The 25,614-nt window shown below is 43.7% G+C and overlaps 1 protein-coding gene across 1 annotated transcript in view; it reads right to left on the bottom strand.

The window, feature by feature from the left end:
• The window catches only part of LOC134980794 (uncharacterized), a 377,631-nt gene that overhangs the window by 243,466 nt on the left and 108,551 nt on the right, over positions 1–25,614 (bottom strand). Inside the window, exons 14-16 of the mRNA XM_063947760.1 lie at positions 12,395–12,431; positions 8,658–8,815; positions 6,338–6,515 (exon numbers count right to left, since the gene is read on the bottom strand). Coding sequence (XP_063803830.1) covers positions 6,338–6,515; positions 8,658–8,815; positions 12,395–12,431 — 373 coding nt within the window. The remainder of the gene's footprint in view (positions 1–6,337; positions 6,516–8,657; positions 8,816–12,394; positions 12,432–25,614) is intronic.

The following is a 25,614-nucleotide window of genomic DNA, read 5'->3' as shown; positions in this document are numbered from 1 at the left end:
AGGATTTCACTCCTCTGGTGGTTGCAACTACCTCACCTTCTGGAGGGCCGCAGGTTCGGGATTCAGGATTGGGTCCTTCTAACCACGGATGCAAGTCTCCGAGGCTGGGGCGCAGTCACACAGGGGGAGACCTTCCAAGGAAGGTGGTCAAGTCTGGAAGCCGGCCTGCCGATAAACATTCACTTTGTTGGCCTTAGCTTCTGCTAGATGTGTGTTGGAGTTGGGGGCTTTGTCCTGTAGAAGCCCGTACTTGATCTTCCATGAAGATAGGGCTGAGCTTCGGACATGTCAGCAGTTTATTGCGAAGGTTGTGTCGGCATTTTATATCAACCAACCTTTTGTGGTGCCAGTGGCTACTGACTCCATCGATTTCATCAAAGTCCTTGGATGTTGTAAGGGCTCTGAAAATCTATGTGAAGAGGACTGCTCGTTACAGAAAATTGGATTCTGTTTGTCCTGTATGATCCCAAGAAACTTGGGTGTCCTGCTTCTAAGCAGACAATCTCTCGCTGGATCAGGGTCACTATCCAGCATGCATAGTCTACGGCAGGATTGCCGTTTCCTACGTCTGTTAAGGCCCACTCTCCTCGTAAGGTGGGTTCTTCCTGGGCAGCTGCCCGGGGTGTCTCGGCTTTACATTGAGGGAGTAGCCAGCCTACACTCTCAAACTGTTAAAGTGCCAATGGCTCCTGGTGGACCCGTCTATACCCCCATGGTACTAATGTGGACCCCAGCATCCTGTACAGACTACGAGAAAAGGATTTTCCGGTAGGTAACCAAAATCCTATTTACACACCCGTGACAAGCTTTCAGAATATGTAGCCTATGTGTGAATGGAAAATTGCTGGTCTAATATAACCAGACGCTGCTGTGATGTGTAAGACACTGAATTACCTGTAGCTGCCCATAGTTGGCTAATCTTGGCTCAGCAAGATCCGTACCCAAAACAGACATGGGTCCAACTCCTAATCAGGACCTTGATGACTGGTATTCATGGCTATACTGATTTCATTGAGGACTCATCAACCTCTGAGACTGTGCACATCACTGGGTACTCCCATTACAATATTTGTCCACACAATGGGGCTAATTAAGACCTGATCGCTGCTGTTCGTTTTCGCACAGCAGGTGATCAGGTCTGAACTGGGCATGCGCAGGCGCTGCAGTGCACCGGCGAATGCCAGAGATGCTGTCAGCATCTCAACCTAGCGGTCACCTCTGCCTGATTGACAGGCAGTGGCATTCGCTGGGTGTGAGGGGTCGGGCCGGTGGCGTTGGGCCGCCGTTTTGGGGGCGCAGTCCGGGCAACGCAGGCTTGCCCAGACCGTGCGGGGGATGGGCCACGGCGGCTGCGTGACAACGGAGCTGGGCTGGTAGCGAGCTACTCTTCAGGTACAAAAGCATTGCCACCTTGCAATGCTTTTGTACCTGTGCTGGGTGGGTGGGCCCAGACATGCGGGGAGGACTAGCCCTGTGCTGGGTGTCCCCCCGCATGTCAGGGTGGCTGATCGTAGCCGTGCAAAATTTTGCACGGCTACGATCAGGTCTGAATTATGCCCTATGTTCTATCGAGGTGTGCAAACAGAGAGTACATGGAGCAAACCTGTCCTCTGACACAGGTGTCACCACTGAATGGAAGCACCATTACTATATAGAGCCAGGTACACAGTGATACAGATATACTTGGCATTTATTTTGTACTGTCTGGGCATGGCTACTAATAATAGATGCACAGACAAAATTCTTAAAGCTATGTGTGCAAATGCTAGGAGCTTAGGAGACAAAAATTCCAGAGCTAATTGCGATAATGACAAGGGATGACCTGGATATTGTCACAATTACTGAGTCATGGTGCAATGAGAATCATGACTGGGACATAGCTATACCAGGATACAATTTATTTAGGAAGGATAGAATGGGAAGAATAGGAGGAGGGGTAGCAATGTATGTGAAAAAAAGCATAAAATGCTACTTTAATACAAAATGTTGAGGACAAAACTGAGGCCCTTTGGGTCACCACAGAAACCGGGGAGAAGGACATTATTCGCATTGGGGTGATCTATAGACCACCAGGCCAGGGGCAGGATTTGGACAGGAACCTATTGTTGGACACCTCTAAAATGGCTTTAAAGGGAGAAGTCATAATCATGGGAGACTTTAATTTACCTGATGTAAATTGGGAGGGGTCCTTTGCAAGTTCAGCTACAAGTGGCAATTTTTTTAATTCCTTACAGGGAGCATCTCTCAAGCAATTGGTGAGGGAGCCCACTCGCAAAGACTCAATATTAGATTTAATTCTTACAAATGGTGACAGGATATCAGACATATATGTGGATGAGCACCTGGGATCCAGTGATCATCAAGCAGTATGGTTTAGTATAAAGACAGGATCCAAAACAAAGGTGTTGGATTTTAGAAATGCTGACTTTGCAAAAATGGGGAGATGTTTAAGTGATTAATTGGCGGACTGGTGGAACTTGGAAGGAGTGCAGGAGAGGTGGGAAAAACTGAAAAGTGCAATACTAAGGGCAACAGACCTTTGTATCAAAAAGGTTAGGAAAAGCACTAGGAAAAGGAAGCCAGTGTGGTTCACAAAAGAAGTATCAACTAGTGTGAAAGCAAAAAAGATGGCTTTTAGGAAATACAAACAGACTCAAAATAATAATGACAATGAGGTGTATCTTGACAGACGGTAGGATGCTAAGAAACTGATCAGATGTGCAAAGGCAGAAGCTGAGGAGAAAATGGCCCAGTCAGTAGATAAAGGGGGCAAAACTTTTTTTAAGTATATAAATGAAAGGAGAAAATCAAATGGAGGAATAATAAGACTTAAGACAGAGAGTGAAAATTTGGTGAAGGGAGACAAAGCAATAGCAGATCACCTAAATAATTATTTTTGCTCAGTATTTACTACAGAAGGAGAAGGGAAGGGACCAGAGTTAAGTTGCAAGGACATTCATAAAAATAAGGTAGATGAAAGTACATTTACAGAGGAGAAGGTCCTAACTGAACTTTCAAAACTAAAAGTGGATAAATCAATGGGGCCAGATGGGATACACCCAAGGATACTAAAAGAGCTAAAAGATGTGCTGGTGGCACCATTAACAGAATTATTTAACCAGTCACTAAATACATGTGCCATTCCAGAGGACTGGAAAACAGCAAATGTAGTTCCACTGTACAAAAGTGGAAGCAAGGAAGAAGCAAGTAACTACAGACCAGTAAGCCTTACATCAGTAGTAGGGAAAGTAATGGAACAACTACTAAAAGAAATAGTTGTGGAATATCTTAAATCAAACAACTTACAGGATCCAAAACAGCATGGATTTACTTGTGGGAGATCATGCCAAACAAATCTTATTTACTTTTTTGACTCTGATGAAAATAATAGATCAAGGGGGAGCTGTAGATGTAGCATATCTAGACTTTAGTAAGGCATTTGACACTGTCCCACATCGCAGACTGCTAAATAAACTTGAAAGTGTGGGGGTGGATTATAAAATAGTTAAATGGATAAGAAAATGGTTGCAGGATAGGAAACAGACAGTTGTAGTAAATGGAGTGCAATCTATGGAGGGAAATGTTACCAGTGGAGTACCCCAGGGATCTGTATTCGGACCAGTTCTCTTTAATATCTTTGTTGGTGACATTGCAAATGGTATTGAAGGGAAAGTATGCCTTTTTGCAGATGATACAAAGATATGCAACAGGGTAGACACACCAGGAGGGGTAAAACAAATGATTGATGACCTAGCTAGACTTGAAAAATGGTCAAGAACATGGCAACTTGAGGTTTTTCTATTGGATCCCTACCACTTTGTATATGATTATTTGACTAACTATTGTGATCCTACATACTGTTGGACTATTCGTCCTTATCAGCTATCGTTTGTTGTATTTTCTAAACCTCAATAAAAAATATTTTGGGGAAAAAAAAAAAGAACATGGCAACTACAGTTTAATGCAGTGGTTTCCAAACTTTTTTGAATCATGGCGCCCTAGAATATCAGAATTTTTTTCACGGCACCCCTAGGCCAAAAATTTCTTATTGAGAAATTTAGAAAGAAATATTACATTAAGTAGATCGCATTTATATGTCATCCTTAGGGTCAGCTGTGTGGTGAGGGACAAGATTTGCTTCTGTTTGGCCACATATTTTATGACTGGCAGCCGCCAGCACTGGTTTTGCCTATTATATTGACCATGGTTAATTTGAATTGGTCCTGGACCACTAACCCAGGGCACCCCTGCTAGTGTCCCGAGGCACCCCAGGGAGCCACGGCACACAGTTTGGGAACCTCTGGTTTAATGCTAAAAAATGCAAAATCATGTACTTGGGTCTCAAAAACCCAAAGGCTAAATATAGTATCAAGGGTACTATAATGGAAACTACTGAGGAGGAAAGGGATTTAGGAGTCACTATTTCAAGTGACTTAAAGGCAGGAAAGCAATGCAACAAAGCAATGAGAAAGGCCAGTCAGATGCTTGGTTGCATAGGAAGAGGAATCAGTAGCAGGAAAAGAGAAGTAATAATGCCACTGTATAGGTCATTGGTGCGGCCTCATCTGGAATACTGTGTCCAGTTCTGGAGACCATATCTCCAGAAGGATATAAATACATTAGAGAGTGTACAAAGAAGGGCAACTAAAATGGTGCATGGCCTACATCACAAAACTTACCCGGAAAGGCTAAAAGATCTTAACATGTGTAGTATGAAGGAGAGAAGGGAAAGGGGAGACATGATAGAAACTTTCAAATATACCAAAGGTTTTAACAAAGTTCAGGAGGGAAACATTCTTCAAAGGACGAGACATATTAGAACTCGAAAACATACACTGAAACTGGAGGGAGGCAGGTTCAGGGGAAATTTAAGGAAAAATTACTTCACAGAAAGGGTAGTAGATAAGTGGAATAGCCTCCCATTAGAGGTGGTAGAGGCTAAGACTGTAGAGCAATTTAAACATGCTTGGGATAGGCATATGAATATACTTACAAAGAATTAAGGTTCAAAAAGGGTTGAGATTACCTAAAGAATAAAAAGTAAAAGGGGCAGACTAGATGGGCCAAGTGGTTCTTATCTGCCGTCAAATTCTATGTTTCTGAGGAAGTTGTGGATATTTACAATGAAATGCGTCAGTTTGTAAAGACTACTTCAGTCACTTTAGGGACTTGTAAATGCCAATACCACGACTATAACACTGTGACCTAGAACTGGGAATTACTACCTTACATAGGCTATAGATCAATGATCCAACCAAAATTGATGCCAAGGAACCAGACTCAGTGCAAAGGACTTTCTGAATAAGGATTATATAAGCACCTTGGGCTGGTAACCTACCTATAATTGCTGGGATTTCTTTATTGAACTGCTGTTCTAACCTAATCTTGAACTAGGAATTACTACCTTAAATAGGCTGTAGATCAATGATCCAACCAAAATTGATGCCAAAGAAACCAGACTCAGTGCAAAGGACTTTCTTTATAAGGACTCCAGGCTTCCACTTGGGGCTGGTACCTACCTATAATTGCTGTGATTTCATTATTGTAGTGTTATTGTTACCTATTATTGGGTACTGAGGTCCACCGTCATTACCACACTGTGGTCACTGATACTATGATTGTCACAGCTGCAGGCAGGACGCAAATATAGATTCAGGTGCTGAAATTGGTGGACTCTCAAGTTGCCCCTTTTCCACAGCCCTTGTTTTTATGCATTGGGGGACATTTACTAAGCAGTGATACGCGCGGAGAAGTGAGCCAGTGGAGAAGTTGCCCCATCAACCAATCAGCAGCTCTGTATCATTTTGTAGTATGTAAATTATAGATGTTACTTCAGTGCTGATTGGTTGCCATGGGCAAACTTCTCCACTGGCTCACTTCTCTGCTCTTATCACTGCTTAGTAAATGTCCCCCTATGCATTTGTACATTTCATCGACTGTCTATTGGAGAGTGACACAATTTTTCAACAGCTACTAATCAGTAAGGACACTGATTCTGCACCAGCTAGGGGCATCGGTTGTATTTGTAAATAGTAGGAATGGGCCATCATAAAGAGGTTTCTTCTGATCTTTATAATGTCTTCACAGGGGAATCCCACTTTCATCAGTCATAAAAACAAAAATGACAAGGCCACTGTATTATAGTCTCGGCCACCACCACCACCCAAACACCTACATTGTTCCAATATAGAACGCTAGTTAGACAAGTCAGGAAAGAAGGCAGACAGACAGATATAAATAGAGATAGACAGATAGATAGATAGATAGATAGATAGATAGATAGATAGATAGATAGATAGATAGATAGATAGATAGATAGATAGAGCCCCAGTGTTACCTGCATGACTGATCTCATCCAATACTGCCAGTAAATTAGGATGTTGGTGATCAGCCTGTAGGACATAGAGACTTTCCCAGAAACCAATCACAGCTTTTCTTCCCTTGTCCAAAATGTCTTGTATTAGCAGATGAGCAAATACAGAGGCACCGTGTGTTTTCAGCAATTCTGCACAATACTAGAACGTAAATAAAAATTCCAAATGTAAAAATATTATTCCATCATAAACATAATAAAATCTGGGTACATTGAGATGATAATTATACTCTACAGATGAAGCAGACTTTATTGCAACATGTGGCTCTCTAGGTGCAGTAAGTAGGGAGTGTGCTGTGCAGTTTCCATTACAGATCACTTGGACTTATGTGAAATCTCTGGTTACTGTCAAAGTCGAAAAATATCATGCTTCACATTGCCATATGTTAACCCCATGCGCTTGCCCGCTGCACGTGCACATTCTCTCCCGTGCGTGCGCATATTCGCAGTTGCGTAATGGAGCTTCTACGGCCGTGCGCATTGGCGCGTGGTATGCGCACTTACGGTAGAGTTTGTGTGCGTCTGGTGGGCGACTCGATCGTTACATAGTTAATCCGAATAGTATGTTTTATAGGTAATGGTCCCCTTAATAATAACTGTAAGTTTGTTTAGTATAACTGGTTCATGAACAAAGGAATTCCTCTTTGCATGATACGAAGGGTCAGATAGGGTCTGAGCGATGGTGTTTGGTACCTAACCGAAGAGTATTTTATTAGAAACAATTTGGTGCTGGTTAGGTAGAGATTAATTGCTCCTGCGTATAGTTATGTCTATAAATAGTTTCTGGACATTTACTGTATTTGCGGTTCATTGTCCATGTGGTAGGAATCCTGAGATTCCCTCCCACCTGAGCAGTCTGGAATAGTCACAGCCCACCTGTTCAAACAAACCTATGACCTTTTGTTGTAATGTGAAGACAGATTCCTGTGTCCAATGAACAATGAGATATAGGTCCCTTTGTAGTATACTGTATGCAGTGTATATAAGGAACAGACAGTTTGGGCCAGCTTAGTCTACTCTCCACAAAAGGTTTTCATCACTGACTAACTATGGAGCTGGTGACCAGGACTGCGCAGCGATCATTCCCCAGTGTGTAAGTTTTTCTCTGTAACCAACTTGTTCTCTGTTTGTATTTGCCATACTCTCTCTCTCTGTTATTGTTAAACTGTTGTATATTGTATATGTGTAGTTATCATGTTTAGGTATTGATGTTAGTCTGTAGTGTATACGATGTTAACTGTATTTTTCCTTTTTTACATAACTAAATCTCGTTAGTAAAGGTTTTGGAACCTCAGCAGGGTGTCTGTGTTTCTCTAGCTAGTACAAAGGGTTTCAATGTATCTCAATCACTCAAACAGCTTGCTTAAATATCCAGGTTAACCAGTGGTATATCATTGCAGTATCTCAATACTAAGACTTACAGTATAATCAGGCTCTGTGTTTAAAGTTTATAAAAGTACTGTCTGTGTGTACGCTCGCTGTGTGTATTCCATACACCCAGCGTAGCGTGTGTACGTAATTTGCGTACCACGTGCGAGGCCTTCATACCCAAATAGCGTACGGAGGGCGTAGCACGTGCACGTGGTTTAGCGGCCATTGCGGCTACACGGTATTAGTATATAGCTAATGTTAAAAGGTAGATAACGGACTCTATCATTACATACTCTACCAGTCTGAGTGGCAATGTGGCACCCTATGGCATCCACTGTAAGCCTGGCGGTACCAGGGTGTGACTGACAGCTCAGACATAGCAGGGCCACCTCACTATGCGGTGTATGTTCGTGAGGAAATACCTCCACCAGGTGACAAAGAGGAGCTGGCTGGTGATTGGTGGAGGGACCTCACTATTGGGTGGATTTAGGGATCAGGGCACCACACAGCACAACAGTAACAGCAGCCCAATTTTGCTTGTATTTTTGTTTAGCTTTAAGCCCTCATTTGATGATTGAATATAATATAATAAAACAACATAAGCTGTGACATTCTGTGTTTTTTTTAATGATGTATACAGGAAATCTTATAGGGACAGGATGTGCACGCCCTACCGACCAACACTCCAACCAAGATGGCGTACGGTAATGTACATTGAGAAGAGTTTTAAGTTACTGGGAAATGTCAGATAAAGAGTAATAAGACAAGCAGCCCAGTGCTGCCCCTGGTAAGTGCCCCCCTAGGCACATGCCTCATGGGTAAGTCTACACTATTGGAGAAGGGTTGGAGGTTATAGGCGAGTAGCATGTGCTTCATCAGGCAGACCAACCTCAATGGTCTATAATCCACTTACCTCAGCATTCAGGATGTTCCGAGAGCTTAGCTCCCTTATAATGTCCTCAGCTATAATCTCCACAACGTACATCAGATCTTCTTCCAGATACTCATATATCAACCTCAGCTCTGAGTCTTCATATGTAGAAAGCTGCTGGCGGAATTTCCATATGTCCTCTGGGTATCAGTGAAAGAAAGAACGACACAATAATCTGTTAATAGACTGTGGAGGAGATTTATCAGCTTGGAGAGAGAAACTGTGGTGAGAGATAAACTACCAACCAATCACCTCCTAACTGCCCTGTTACAGGCTGTGCTTGAAAAAAAAAGCAGGAGCTGATTGGTTGGTACTTTATCCCATTCTACTTTATCTCTCGCCAAGCTTTAATAAATCTTGCCCTATGTAAGTCTAAACTTCGGTAGACCGGGGAGCCAGGAGTCAATCCAGTGATGTACTGCAGGGTTGACACCTGCAGCTATATTCCATATACGAGTAATCACAAGAAAAGCTGGTTAAATAATGTACCCAAAAGTCAACTGTATAGGATTAGACGTAATTGTACACTAGATTGTACATTTGCTGAACAAGCTGAAGAACTTATTACTTCCTTAAGGGAACGTGACTATCCTGAAGGCATATTAGAAGAGGCTATTGCTTATTCACAAACATTGAATAGGGAGAATATTCTTAAGATAAATAATATATCACTAGATAATGAGGTTGGAGATGTGAATGAAAATTCATGTAATATAAGGGCACAAGATCTCCCTATAATAATAAAAAAAACCTATTGAGAACTCTAGATCCAAAAATGATAAGAAAAAAACTCATAAAATCAATGAATATAAATTGGCTTTTAAATCCAAATATAATGTAAAAGCAAATAAAATTTCTTGCATAATTAAACGTAATTATAAGTTACTGTTAACTGATCCGGTTTTGAGTACTTCTCTTCCTACAAATCCTACGATTATATTTAAAAAGGCAAAGAATCTTAGAAACATACTGGCTCCTAGCTTTTTTAAGAGGTCGCGTGATGATACTGAGACGAGTAAGCAACAAACATTAGTGGGTTCACAGGTAGTCGGTTTCTTTAGGTGTAATCACAACAGGTGTACAACATGTACTCACGTTGCTAATAAAACCAAATATATCTCCTCGTCTGCTTCAAAAAAGGAATTTAAAATAGAAACCTTTATTAATTGTAGTACGCATTTTGTAGTGTATTTATTGCGGTGCTCGTGCCAGCTTTATTATGTTGGGCGAACAACTAGGGCACTTAAATTACGCTTTATGGAGCATAGGAGAAATATTCTCAGGGGCTTTATGAATCATAGTGTCTCTCGTCACTATGCAGAAGCTCATGCTAATGATCCTGCCTGTCTCCAAATAATTGGGCTTGAACAAATTAAGGTTACCCCCAGAGGTGGAGATAGATTTAGAACACTCTGTCGTCAAGAAGCTGCATGGATTTGGAAATTACAGACACTGAAACCACAAGGGCTGAATGAAACAATCGATCTAGAATTCATTTAGATTCATTTTTATCTATGTTTATTATTATTTCTCATGTTGGTTAGATTCATCTTCTCAGTCCCGATCCCACATGTGGGTGAGAGTGAGAGCGGACCATGCCTGTGCACTGATTAAACGATAGTTCACTGGCTTCTGCTATATGGTTTGATTGATGTGGCTAATCCAATGTACATTGCTGGCTCCCATAACCGCGATCTTACTTGGCATTGCCTCTATACAGCTAGAGGCATGTCATTTATCAGGTCTGATCGCGTTTTTGGTTGCTCAGCTATAGAACATTTCCAATTTGAGATCTCTGGTTCCGGATTATAAAGTATTCTTTTAAATGAATTCAAATAATTATATTACTATATGGTTAATTTGTGGCCCCGCTATATAGATCTATAGGCATTATACTATTAAAGGGCGGGTGTGTGTATATATATTTTTATAATTTTTTTTTTTTTTTTTTATAATATTTTTTTATAATATTATGTTGTGTTTTGGCTAATTATTTTGATTCTAAAGGTTTTTCTATATTAATACAACATTTATTAAATAACACCTTAAGTATTCTAGGTGCTTCACTACTTTATGGTTATGCCATTACTGTGATTAAAGTAATGTAATGAATATATTTCTATCCTCCATGAGATATATGTGCTTTTAAACAGGTGGCACTATGGATTTCTACAGACTGATGGAGTTATGTAGTATTTTGTTCTGTCCGCTTAGCAACACATTTTTTCTTTTATATTAATTATTATGATTAAATTGTATTAGGTTATATATATTATTATTATAGGTAGAACTATAATAATTTATATAATGGACCTTATTAACTGATTCCCTGAGCTAACCCCTAGCCTTGTAAGAGATTGATAAATGAGGCACCTGCTGTGATTTTGTACACACCTATTCCCACTAATTACAAAGCACAGGGTATAAAAGATAGAAAGTGCTCAGAAGGGAATACTTTGCCTCTTGAAGAAGCCGCCTGGGGTGCGGAGAAACGCGTTGAGGACACAGAGAGGACGGGTCACTGAGAATATCACCGAGACCATCCAAGTGCTCACAGGAGAAATACACCTGCTGTTCTATAATATCAAGTTGTCTGTAACCTGTTGCCGGCAATCAGCCTGCTTGTGAAGAGACCGGACTCTTCATTTCTTCACAATTTTTCACACCATCAGCCTGTCTTGCTGAGCATGGCTATTTCCAATCAGGGATAATACACGGCAGTTTAGCTTACCAACTCTGTGCTGTGTTAAAGAAAACATCCATCCCTGCGGGCGCCGCCGACGGATGTCTCACCCGTGTAAAGGGTGATAGAGAGCGGCTTTGCATTACCCACCGTGCATAGGAAAGCAAGGACAGCGATTCAGTGAGTAATTGAAACCGTACGGTTCTTTCATATCATATCCATCACGTGGAAAATTATACTTTACATATATGGTTACAGAGGCTGAAGTTATTAGCCGGAGGACATATTCTTTCTGAACTGTGAGAGACTGAACAACTTAGAATCCAGTATATTGAAAGCTATATAGGTGAAAACCGGTGACCCACTCCTATATGTTTTTATTATAGGCATATATATGCTATTATCTGAGGTGTAATTACACCCAAGTTTTATGTGTTATATATTATTGTGGTCCATTATTAGTTTTTATTTTTCTATGTTTCTTTTTGTGTTTTATATTTTTTTGCTAGCTAAATAAATTGTTTTATTATATTTGGCAGTATTATTGGATTTTCAAGCGCCGACCTGGTATTTGTTTGTTTTCTAGGGTTTGGGTAGGAGTTGGATAGGGGTCAGATAGTGTTTTTTTAAATGTATTATTTAATATTGATTGTAACTTCCTGTCTGGGGCCTTTTATCATACTAAACAAATCAGTAATATTACGTACAGTACAACTTTTTTCTTTAACAGTTATTTCTACCCCAGGTTATATATTATTTATGTTCCTGTCATGTTAAGTCTGAGATCTAGTGACAATGGTATTATTCTTCATATCTCTGATATACTACTATCATTATTCTTTATACACGTAACTGTTGATAAGAAAACTTCTGAATCTGTGACCTAATAAAAAATTATTTTACAAATACATATATATGAAAACACTGACATTATTCCTATCTACATGAATAACAGCAGTCGGGTCTCCGTATTGTACAGAATATATTTTAAATAAAATGTTTTCTAATTTTTATTTTTGATTTAAGCAATACTAACCATCAGAAACAACTTTTCCACGGAATGTCTCCATTGTCTCAGTTCGCCGGACGAGTAATTAGCAAGACCTTGAAAAGATGAAATAAAGTTATTAGATTTATAAAACATACATAAATATATAGGTTGGTGGATAGACGTCGGCATTACACTCATCACTGTGTCTTGCTTATTTGATTAATTAACGTTATAATTATCATGACTGTTACATGAACTGGGTATAAAACGTACTAGAAAGGTATTTCATGGAGGGACTTTGTTGAAATAGATCAATAAGGATATGGCAGTAAGGAGTGAACAACTTATGCAAAGCGAATCCCAAAAAATTCTTTAAATACATTAATAGCAAGAGATTAAAGAAGGAGAGTATAGGCCCTTTAAAAGACAAGTTGGGAGTCTTAAGCAAAAATGATAATGACATAGCGGACAAACTAAATGAGTTTTTTTCAACAGTATTTACTAGAGAGGACCCAATTAAGGGACTAACACATAATCTCAATAATGAGAATATCCCACTGATAGGTACTTATTTAAGCGAGGAAGTAGTCTGTGACCGATTAAAACATTTAAAGATTAATAAGTCACCAGGTCCCGATGGTATTCACTAGTGATGAGCGGGTTCGGATCCTCGGGATCCGAACCCGCCCGAACTTCACCTTTTTTTGCACGGGTCCGAGCAACTCGGAACCTCCCGCCTTGCTTGGTTAACCCGAGCGCGCCCGAACGTCATCATCCCGCGGTCGGATTCTCGCGAGATTCGTATTCTATATAAGGAGCCGCGCGTCGCCTCCATTTTTCACTCGTGCATTGGAGATGATCGTGAGAGGACGTGGCTGGCGTCCTCTCAGTTTTTATGTTCAGTGTGCTGCAAATTGTGCTGCAAATATCTGTGCTCAGTGTGCTGCAAATATCTGTGCTCAGTGTGCTGCAAGTGCAAATATCTACGTTCTCTGCCTGAAAAACGCTCCATATCTGACTGTGCTCAGTGTGCTGCAAATATCTGTGCTCAGTGTGCTAATTGCTTTATTGTGGGGAATGGGGACCAGCAGTATTATATAGTAGAAGGACAGTGCAGAGTTTTGCTGACCAGTGACCAGTGACCACCAGTATTATACGTTCTCTGCCTGAAAAACGCTCCATATCTGTGCTGCATTGTAGTATATATATACTAGGAGGACAGTGCAGAATTTTGCTGACCACCAGTATAACTATATATATAGCAGTACGGTACAGTAGTCCACTGCTCTACCTACCTCTGTGTCGTCAAGTATACTATCCATCCATACCTGTGGTGCATTTCAGTTTTGCACAGTTTGCTGACCACCAGTATATACTATATAGCAGTACGGTACAGAAGGCCACTGCTCTACCTACCTCTGTGTCGTCAAGTATACTATCCATCCATACCTGTGGTGCATTTCAGTTTTGCACAGTTTGCTGACCACCAGTATATACTATATAGCAGTACGGTACAGAAGGCCACTGCTCTACCTACCTCTGTGTCGTCAAGTATACTATCCATCCATACCTGTGGTGCATTTCAGTTTTGCACAGTTTGCTGACCACCAGTATAACTATATACATAGCAGTACGGTACAGTAGTCCACTGCTCAACCTACCTCTGTGTCGTCAAGTATACTATCCATCCATACCTGTGGTGCATTTCAGTTTTGCACAGTTTGCTGACCACCAGTATAACTATATATATAGCAGTACGGTACAGTAGTCCACTGCTCTACCTACCTCTGTGTCGTCAAGTATACTATCCATCCATACCTGTGGTGCATTTCAGTTTTGCACAGTTTGCTGACCATCAGTATATACTATGTAGCAGTACGGTACAGAAGGCCACCGCTCTACCTACCTCTGTGTCATCAAGTATACTATCCATCCATACCTGTGGTGCATTTCAGTTTTGCACAGTTTGCTGACCACCAGTATAACTATATATATAGCAGTACGGTACAGTAGTCCACTGCTCTACCTACCTCTGTGTCGTCAAGTATACTATCCATCCATACCTGTGGTGCATTTCAGTTTTGCACAGTTTGCTGACCACCAGTATATACTATATAGCAGTACGGTACAGAAGGCCACTGCTCTACCTACCTCTGTGTAGTCAAGTATACTATCCATCCATACCTGTGGTGCATTTCAGTTTTGCACAGTTTGCTGACCACCAGTATAACTATATATATAGCAGTACGGTACAGTAGTCCACTGCTCTACCTACCTCTGTGTCGTCAAGTATACTATCCATCCATACCTGTGGTGCATTTCAGTTTTGCAGTTTGCTGACCACCAATATATACTATATAGCAGTACGGTACAGAAGGCCACTGCTCTACCTACCTCTGTGTCGTCAAGTATACTATCCATCCATACCTGTGGTGCATTTCAGTTTTGCACAGTTTGCTGACCACCAGTATAACTATATATATAGCAGTACGGTACAGTAGTCCACTGCTCTACCTACCTCTGTGTTGTCAAGTATACTATCCATCCATACCTGTGGTGCATTTCAGTTTTGCACAGTTTGCTGACCACCAGTATATACTATATAGCAGTACGGTACAGAAGGCCACTGCTCTACCTACCTCTGTGTCGTCAAGTATACTATCCATCCATACCTGTGGTGCATTTCAGTTTTGCACAGTTTGCTGACCACCAGTGTAACTATATATATAGCAGTACGGTACAGTAGTCCACTGCTCTACCTACCTCTGTGTCGTCAAGTATACTATCCATCCATACCTGTGGTGCATTTCAGTTTTGCACAGTTTGCTGACCACCAGTATATACTATATAGCAGTACGGTACAGAAGGCCACTGCTCTACCTACCTCTGTGTCGTCAAGTATACTATCCATCCATACCTGTGGTGCATTTCAGTTGTGCGCAGTATATATAGTAGTAGGCCATTGCTATTGATATATTACTGGCATATAATTCCACACATTAAAAAATGGAGAACAAAAATGTGGAGGGTAAAATAGGGAAAGATCAAGATCCACTTCCACCTCGTGCTGAAGCTGCTGCCACTAGTCATGGCCGAGACGATGAAATGCCATCAACGTCGTCTGCCAAGGCCGATGCCCAATGTCATAGTAAAGAGCATGTAAAATCCAAAAAAATAAAGCTCAGTAAAATGACCCAAAAATCTATATCAAAATCGTCTGAGGAGAAGCGTAAACTTGCCAATGTGCCATTTACGACACGGAGTAAGGAAGGAACGGCTGAGGGTCTGGCCTATGTTCATGGCTAGTGGTTCAGCTTCACATGAGGATTGAAGCACTCATCCTCCTGCTAGAAAACTTAAAAGAGTTAAGATGGCAAAAGCACAGCAAAGAACTGTGCGTTCTTCTAAATCACAAATCCCCAAGGAGAGTCCAATTGTGTCGGTTGCGATGCCTGACCTTCCCAATACTGGACGGGAAGAGGTTGCGCCTTCCACCATTTGCACGCCCCCTGCAAGTGCTGGAAGGAGCACCCGCAGTCCAGTTCCTGATAGTCAAATTGAAGATGTCACTTTTGAAGTACACCAGGATGAGGATATGGGTGTTGCTGGCGCTGGGGAGGAAATTGACAAGGAGGATTCTGATGGTGAGGTGGTTTGTTTAAGTCAGGCACCTCTTTTTTTCTTTGCATCATGTGCTGTTTGGGGACTATTTTTTAAATCTGCCATCCTGTCTAACACTGCAGTGCCACTCCTAGATGGGCCAGGTGTTTGCGTCGGCCACTTGGGTCGCTTAGCTTAGCCATCCAGCGACCTTGGTGCACCTCTTTTTTTTTCTTTGCATCATGTGCTGTTTGGGGACTATTTTTTGAAGTGCCATCCTGTCTGACACTGCAGTGTCACTCCTAGATGGGCCAGGTGTTTTTGCCGGCCACTTGGGTCGCTTAGCTTAGCCATCCAGCGACCTTGGTGCACCTCTTTTTTTTTCTTTGCATCATGTGCTGTTTGGGGACTATTTTTTGAAGTGCCATCCTGTCTGACACTGCAGTGCCACTCCTAGATGGGCCAGGTGTTTGTGTCGGCCACTTGGGTCGCTTAGCTTAGTCACACAGCTACCACATTGCACCTCTTTTTCTCTGACGTCCTAGTGGATGCTGGGTACTCCGTCAGGACCATGGGGTATAGACGGGCTCCGCAGGAGACTGGGCACTCTTAAAAGAAAGATTAGGTACTATATCTGGTGTGCACTGGCTCCTCCCTCTATGCCCCTCCTCCAGACCTCAGTTAGTATCTGTGCCCGGCCAGAGCTGGATGCACCCTAGGGGCTCTCCTGAGCTTCCTAGAAAAGAAAGTATTTGTTAGTTTTTTTTATTTTCAGTGAGATCTGCTGGCAACAGACTCACTGCTACGTGGGACTGAGGGGAGAGAAGCGAACCTACCTGCTTGCAGCTAGCTTGGGCTTCTAAGGCTACTGGACACCATTAGCTCCAGAGGGATCGAACACAGGCCCAGTCCTCGGTCGTCCGGTCCCGGAGCCGCGCCGCCGTCCACCCTTGCAGAGCCAGAAGAACGAAGAGAAGTTGAAAATCGTCGGCTGAAGACTTCGGTCTTCATTAAGGTAGCGCACAGCACTGCAGCTGTGCGCGATTGCTCCCTTAGCACACCACACACTCCGGTCACTGACGGGTGCAGGGCGCTGGGGGGGGGGGGGGGGCACCCTGGGCAGCAATTAGATTACCTTACTTGGCGAAAAGCACATAAAACAGTCTGATAAACTGTATATGTGCATTAACCCCCGCCATTAAAGTACATAAAAGGACAGAAGCCCGCCGCTGAGGGGGCCGGGCCTTCTTCCTCAGCACACCGGCGCCATTTTCTCTTCACAGCTCAGCTGGAAGGAAGCTCCCCAGGCTCTCCCCTGCAGTATCCTGGTACACAAAGGGTAAAAAAGAGAGGGGGGGCACATAAATTTAGGTGCAAAACTGTGTATATAAGCTGCTATAGGGGAAAAATCACTCAGTATAGTGTACATCCCTGTATTATATAGCGCTGTGGTGTGTGCTGGCATACTCTCTCTCTGTCTCTCCAAAGGGCCTGGTGGGGGAACTGTCTTCAAATAGAGCATCCCCTGTGTGTGTGGTGTGTCGGTACGCGTGTGTCGACATGTCTGAGGTAAAAGGCTCCTCTAAGGAGGTGATAGAGCGGATATTTGTGTGGGAGGGTGTCTCCGTCGACAACGCCGACACCTGTTTGGATATGTGTAAGTGCTGAGGTAAAATTATTGCACAAAAGGTTAGGGAACAGAAAGGAAATCTACCCTGGTCTGTCCCTATGTCACAGAGTCCTTCAGAGTCTCTCTATGTTCACTATCCAAAATAACAAAGTATCGACACAGAGTTTAACTCCACTGTCGACTACGATAATGCAAAGTTACAGCCAAGAGGGCTAAAAGATATTCAATATATGATTATTGGAATAAAAGATGATTTGCATATCACTGATGACTCATCTGTCCCTGACACGAGAGTACACATGTTAAGGGGGAGAATGCTGAGGTAAATTTCCCTCCTCTCATGAGGAAAAAGAGCGGGAATCTCCAGACAAGAGACGGCAGCTTCCCACAAGAGAATTCTCAGGCTGTATCCTTTCCCCACTAGGGCCAGGATGTGTTGAGAATCTTCCCCTTGGGTGTCCTGTTTGCACTAGCTATTCTCAGGGATCCTGCAGATAGTGTGCACATTCTAGTATACTACCCAGACCGATTGTGTCGGCATGGGTTTATAGCGCTGTGGCAGCGTGGACAGGTACCTTATCAGCAGAGATTGAGACCCTAGTATGCATATAAATATTTTAAGATGCTGTCTTAAGTGATAGATATATAATTATAAAGCATGCCCAAAGGGACATGAGTATACTGGGTCCTAGAGACAAAAGCTATGTCGATTTCTGCTTGACTTGTCCTGTAGAATATACATTGGACAGATGATGCCGACTTAAGAGGCATATGGAAGGCTGAGGATTGTGTGGAGAAAGGTTCTCGGGCCTGGTCTCCACAGCTATAGCTGGTAATTCTGATATTTTGCCTTATATTCCTGCACAGCCTAGAAAAGCACGACATTATTAAATGCAGCTTTTCGAATAAAGAAACAAGAAAGTCTGAGGTGCGTCCTTTCTTGTCAGAGCCGGGGGCAGAGGAAAGAAGCTGTACAACACAGCTAGTCCCCAGGAACAGAAGTCCTCCCCGGCCTCTACAAAAATCCACCGCATGTCGCTGGGGCTCCACAGGCGGAGCTAGGCCCGGTGGGGACACGCCTTCGTAAGTTCAGCCACAAGTGGGTTCACTCCCTGTTAGATCCCTGGGCAATAGAAATTGTATCGCAGGGATACAGGCTGGACTGTGAGAAGATGCCCCCTCACCGAGGACCCGGCGGGCTTCCCCCCAAGAGAGGGAGCCAGTGTTAACTGCAATTCGTAAATTGTATCTTCAACAGGTGGTGGTCAAGGGTCCCCTCCTTCAACAAGAGGGTGTTATTATTCGACCATGTTATAATCCCGAAACCAGACGGTTCAGTTAGACCCATATTGTATTAAAATCCCTGAACATATACCTGAAAAGGTTCAGGTTCAAGATGGAATCGCTAAGAGCGGTCATTGCAAGCCTGAAATGAATCGGGACATAAGAGATGCATACCTTCGTGTCCCCATTTATCCACCTCATCAGGCGTACCTCAGAATTGCGGTACTGGATTGTCATTACCAATTTCACCAAGGTAATGGCGGATATGATGGTGCTCCTGCGGAAGCAAGGTGTCACTATTATCACATACTTGGATGATCTCCTCATAAAAGCGAGATCAAGAGAGCAGTTGCTGGACAGCGTATCACCTTCTCTGGAAGTGAAACGGCAACACGACTGGATTCTATATATTCCGAAGTCGCAGTTGGTTCCTACAGCTCATCTGCCTCGCCTAGGCATGATCCTAGACACAGACCAGAAGAGGGTTTATCTCCCGATAGAGAGAGCTCAGGAGCTCATGACACTGGTCAGGAATCCATTGAAAACCAAAACAGGTGTCAGTGCATCACTGCACTCGATTCCTGGGAAGGATGATGGCATCATACGAAGCCATCCCCTTCGGCTGGTTCCATGCAAGGACAATGGAACTTACTGGACAAGTGGTCCGGATCACATCTTCAGATGCATCGGTTAATCACCCTATCCCCAAGAGCCAGGGTGTCTCTCCTGTGGTGGCTGCGGAGTGCTCACCTTCTCGAGGGCCGCAGATTCGGCATTCAGGACTGGGTCCAGGTGACCACGGATGCAAGCCTCCAAGGGTGGGGGGCAGTTACACAGGGAAGAAAATTCCAAGGTCGTTGGTCAAGCCAACAGACTTGCCTTCACATCAATATCCTGGAACTAAGGGCCATATACAACGCCCTAAGTCAAGCGGTTCTGATCCAGTAAGACCGCAGGGGCTCATGTAAACCGCCAGGGCGGCACAAGGAGCAGGGTGGCGAGGGTAGAAGCCACCAGAATTCTTTGCTGGGCGGAGAATCAAGTAAGCGCACTGTCAGCAGTGTTCATTCCGGGAGTGGACACGACCTCCACCCGGGAAAGTGGTGACTTCATCAGGAAGTCTTCACGCAGTTTTGCAAATTGATGGAAACTGCCTCAGGTGGACTACATGGCGTCCCACCTCAATAAAAAGATAAAAAAGGTTTTACGCTGGGTCAAGGGACTCTCAGGCGACAGCTGTGGTCGCACTAGTAACACCGTGGGTGTTCCAGTCGGTCTATATATTCCCTCCTCTTCCTCTCAGACCCAAGGGCTGAGAATTGTAATAAACGGAGGAGTATGTACAATATTCTTTGCTCCGGATTGGCCAAGAAGGACTCGGTACCGGGAACTGCAAGAAATGCTCTCAGAGGACCCATGGCCTCTGCCTCTCAGTTAGGACATGTTGCAACAGGGACCCTGTCTGATCCAAGACTTACCGCGGCTGCGTTGGACGGCATGGCGGTTGAACGCCGGAACCTAGCGGAAAAGGGCATTCCGGATGCAGTTATTCCTACGCTGATAAAGGCTAGGAAAGACGTGACAGCAAGACTTTTTCACTGTATATGGCGAAAATAGGTTGCTTGGTGTGTGGCCGGGAAGGCCCTACAGAGGAATTCCAGGGGGGTCGATTCCTGCACTTCCTACAGTCAGGAGTGACTATGGGCCTAAAATTAGGATCCATAAAGGCCAAGATTTCGGCCCTATCCCTTTTTCTCTCAAAAAGAACTGGCTTCACTGCCTGAAGTTCGGACGTTGTTACAGGGGTGCTGCATATTTGTGCCTCCAGTGGCACCTTGGGATCTTAACGTGTGTTGGATTCCTAAAATCCCACTGGTTTGAGCCACTTAAGACCGTGGAGCTAAAATATCTCACGTGGAAAGTGGTCATGCTTTTGGCCTTAGCTTGGACAAGGCGTGTTTCAGAATTGGCGGCTTTGTCATGTAAAAACCCATATCTGATCTTCCATATGGAAAGGGCAGAATGGAGGACTCGTCCCCAATTTCTCCCTAAGGTGGTATCATCGTTTCATTTGAACCAACCTATTGTGGTGCCTGCGGCTACTAGGGACTTGGAGGATTCCAAGTTGCTGGACGTAGTCCGGGCCCTGAAACTTTGTTTCCAGGACGGCTAGAGTCAGAAAAACGGACTCGCTATTTATCCTGCATGCACCCAACAAGCTGGGTGCTCCTGCTTCAAAGCAGACTATTGCTCGCTGGATCTGTAGCACGATTCAGCTTGCACATTCTGCGGCTGGACTGCCGCATTCTAAATTAGTAAAAGTCCATTCCACGAGGAAGGTGGGCTCTTCTTGGGCGGCTGCCCGAGGGGTCTCGGCTTTACAACTTTGCCGAGCTGCTACTTGGTCGGGTTCAAACACTTTTGCAAAATTCTACAAGTTTGATACCCTGGCTGAGGAGGACCTTGAGTTTGCTCATTCGGTGCTGCAGAGTCATCCGCACTCTCCCGCCCGTTTGGGAGCTTTGGTATAATCCCCATGGTCCTTACGGAGTACCCAGCATCCACTAGGACGTCAGAGAAAATAAGAATTTACTCACCAGTAATTCTATTTCTCGTAGTCCGTAGTGGATGCTGGGAGCCCGTCCCAAGTGCGGACTCTCTGCAATACATGTATATAGTTATTGCTTAACTAAAGGGTTATTGTATGAGCCATCTGTTGAGAGAGGCTCAGTTATTGTTCATACTGTTAACTGGGTATAGTTATCACGAGTTGTACGGTGTGATTGGTGTGGCTGGTATGAGTCTTACCCGGGATTCCAAATCCTTTCCTAGTAATGTCAGCTCTTCCGGGCACAGTTTCCCTAACTGAGGTCTGGAGGAGGGGCATAGAGGGAGGAGCCAGTGCACACCAGATATAGTACCTAATCTTTCTTTTAAGAGTGTCCAGTCTCCTGCGGAGCCCGTCTATACCCCATGCTCCTTACGGAGTACCCAGCATCCACTACGGACTACGAGAAATAGAATTACCGGTGAGTAAATTCTTATTTTTTCTTTGCATCATGTGCTGTTTGGGGACTATTTTTTGAAGTGCCATCCTGTCTTACACTGCAGTGCCACTCCTAGATGGGCCAGGTGTTTGTGTCGGCCACTTGGGTCGCTTAGCTTAGTCATCCAGCGACCTCGGTGCAAATTTTAGGACTAAAAATAATATTGTGAGGTGTTCAGATTAGACTGGAAATGAGTGTAAATTATGGTTATTGAGGTTAATAATACTATGGGATCAAAATGACCCCCAAATTCTATGATTTAAGCTGTTTTTGAGGGTTTTTTGTAAAAAAAAACACCAGAATCCAAAACACACCCGAATCCGACAAAAAATTTTCAGGGAGGTTTTGCCAAAACGCATCCGAATCCAAAACACGGCCGCGGAACCAAATCCAAAACCAAAACACAAAACCCAAAAAATTTCCGGTGCACATCACTAGTATTTACCCAAGGGTTCTAATGGAGCTTCACTCTGAACTTGCAAAACCGCTATTTTTGATCTTTAAGGATTCAGTAATATCAGGTATGGTTCCCAAAGACTGGCGTATAGTGGAAGTAGTGCCTATATTCAAAAAGGGAAGTAAAGCTGAACCAGGTAATTATAGACCAGTTAGTCTTACATCTATAGTGGGGAAAGTATTGGAAGGTATTCTAAGAGATAGTATTCAGAAGTTCCTTGAAGTCAATAAGGTCATTAAAAGGAATCAACATGGGTTTATGAAGGATAGATCCTGTCAAACCAACTTACTTGGCTTTTATAAAACAGTAAGCGCAAACCTAGATCAGGGTAAAGAGGTGGATGTAATCTTTTTAGATTTTGCCAAAGCATTCAACACAACACTGTAGACTTATCTGCAAGCTACAAGAATCAGAACTAGGAAGCACAATATGGACTTGGGTCAAAAACTGGTTAGATAATAGGGAGCAGCGCGTTGTGGTTAATGGATCTTTTTCAACTTGGACTGAAGTGCTAAGTGGTGTGCCGCAAGGCTCAGTATTAGGACCGCTATTGTTCAATATTTTCATTAACGACCTAACAGAAGGTCTAGAGAGCATGGTGTCAATTTTTGCAGATGATACCAAATTGTGTAAAGTTATAAATGCGGATGGGGATGCTGAGTCGCTTCAAAACGACTTAAATTAGAAGCTTGGGCAGCGAAATGGAGAATGCGCTTCAATACAGACAAGTGTAAGGTAATGCACTGTGGTAACAAGAACAAAAATAACACCTACCTACTAAATGGGGTAAAATTAGGGGATTCTGTACTGGAAAAGGACTTAGGTGTCCTCATAGATAGCAAACTAAGCAGTAGTACCCAAAGTAGGACTGCAGCAAAGAAGGCTAATAAGATATTAGCATGCATAAAATGGGGAATTGATGCTAGGGACGAGAGTATTATGGCCCTCATTCCGAGTTGTTCGCTCGGTAAAACTCTTCGCATCGCAGCGATTTTTCGCTTAATGCGCATGCGCAATGTCCGCACTGCGACTGCGCCAAGTAAATTTGCTATGCACTTAGTAATTTTACTCACGGCTTTTTCATTGGTCTGGCGATCGTAATGTGATCGACAGGAAATGAGTGTTACTGGGCGGAAACAGGCCGTTTTATGGGCGTGTGGGAAAAAACGCTACCGTTTCCGGAAAAAACGCAGGAGTGGCCGGAGAAACGGAGGAGTGTCTGGGCGAACGCTGGGTGTGTTTGTGACGTCAAACCAGGAACGACAAGCACTGAACTGATCGCAGATGCCGAGTAAGTCTGAAGCTACTCAGAAACTGCTACGAGGTGTGTAATCGCAATATTGCGATTACTTCGTTCGCAATTTTAAGATGCTAAGATTCACTCCCAGTAGGCGGCGGCTTAGCGTGAGCAACTCTGCTAAAATCGCCTTGCGAGCGAACAACTCGGAATGACCTCCTATATTCCCGTTATATAAATCACTTGTGAGGCCACACCTCGAATACTGTGTACAATTCTGGGCACCTTACTACAAAAAGGATATCCTGGAGCTAGAAAAGGTTCAAAGGTGGGCGACCAAACTAATTAAGGGTATGGAGACGCTGGAATACGAGGAAAGGCTTACAAGACAAGGCATGTTTACACTGGAAAAGAGGAGATTAAATAAGAATTTACTCACCGGTAATTCTATTTCTCATAGTCCGTAGTGGATGCTGGGGACTCCGTAAGGACCATGGGGATTAGCGGCTCCACAGGAGACTGGGCACAACTACAAAGAAAGCTTTAGACTACTGGTGTGCACTGGCTCCTCCCACTAAGACCCTCCTCCAGACCTCAGTTAGGATACTGTGCCCGGAAGAGCTGACACAATTAGGAAGGATTTTGAATCCCGGGTAAGACTCATACCAGCCACACCTATCACACCGTATAACTCGTGATACAAATCCCAGTTAACAGCATGATAACAACTGAGCCTCTCAACAGATAGCTCAACAATAACCCTTTAGTTAAGCAATAACTATATACAAGTATTGCAGGCAATCCGCACTTGGGATGGGCGCCCAGCATCCACTACGGACTATGAGAAATAGAATTACCGGTGAGTAAATTCTTATTTTCTCTAACGTCCTAAGTGGATGCTGGGGACTCCGTAAGGACCATGGGGATTATACCAAAGCTCCCAAACGGGCGGGAGAGTGCGGATGACTCTGCAGCACCGAATGAGAGAACTCAAGGTCCTCCTCAGCCAGGGTATCAAATTTGTAGAATTTAGCAAACGTGTTTGCCCCTGACTAAGTAGCAGCTCGGCAAAGTTGAAGAGCCGAGACCCCTCGGGCAGCCGCCCAAGAAGAGCCCACTTTCCTCGTGGAATGGGCTTTTACTGATTTAGGATGCGGCAGTCCAGCCGCAGAATGTGCAAGCTGAATCGTACTACAGATCCAGCGAGCAATAGTCTGCTTAGAAGCAGGTGCACCCAACTTGTTGGGCGCATACAGGATAAAAAGCGAGTCAGTCTTTCTGACTCCAGCTGTCCTGGAAACATAAATTTTCAGGGCCCTGACTACATCCAACAACTTGGAAGCCTCCAAGTCATTTGTAGCCGCAGGCACCACGATAGGTTGGTTCAGATGAAAAGCTGATACCACTTTGGGGAGAAACTGGGGACGAGTCCTCAATTCTGCCCTATCCATATGGAAAATCAGATAAGGGATTTTACATGACAAAGCCGCCAATTCTGAAACACGCCTGGCCGACGCCAAGGCCAACAACATGACCACTTTCCACGTGAGATATTTTAAATCCACGGTTTTCAGTGGCTCAAACCAATGTGACTTTAGGAAATCCAACACCACGTTGAGATCCCAAGGTGCCACTGGAGGCACAAAAGGGGGCTGAATATGCAGCACTCCCTTAACAAAAGTCTGAACTTCAGGTAGTGAAGCCAATTCTCACTGGAAGAAAATCGATAGAGCCGAAATCTGGACCTTAATGGAACCCAATTTAAGGCCCATAGTCACCCCTGACTGTAGGAAGTGCAGGAACCGGCCCAGCTGAAATTCTTCCGTCGGGGCCTTCTTGGCCTCACACCACGCAACATATTTTCGCCATATGCGGTGATAATGGTTCGCGGTTACTTCTTTCCCAGCTTTTATCAGCGTAGGAATGACTTCCTCCGGAATGCCCTTTCCCTTCAGGATCCGGTGTTCAACCGCCATGCCGTCAAACGCAGCCGCGGTAAGTCTTGGAACA

This window comes from Pseudophryne corroboree, chromosome 12, assembly GCF_028390025.1.
Source record: "Pseudophryne corroboree isolate aPseCor3 chromosome 12, aPseCor3.hap2, whole genome shotgun sequence".
In the NCBI taxonomy this organism is placed as follows: domain Eukaryota; kingdom Metazoa; phylum Chordata; class Amphibia; order Anura; family Myobatrachidae; genus Pseudophryne; species Pseudophryne corroboree.
Note: the sequence above shows the minus strand (reverse complement) of the source record. Positions and strands in the feature narration are given on the sequence as shown.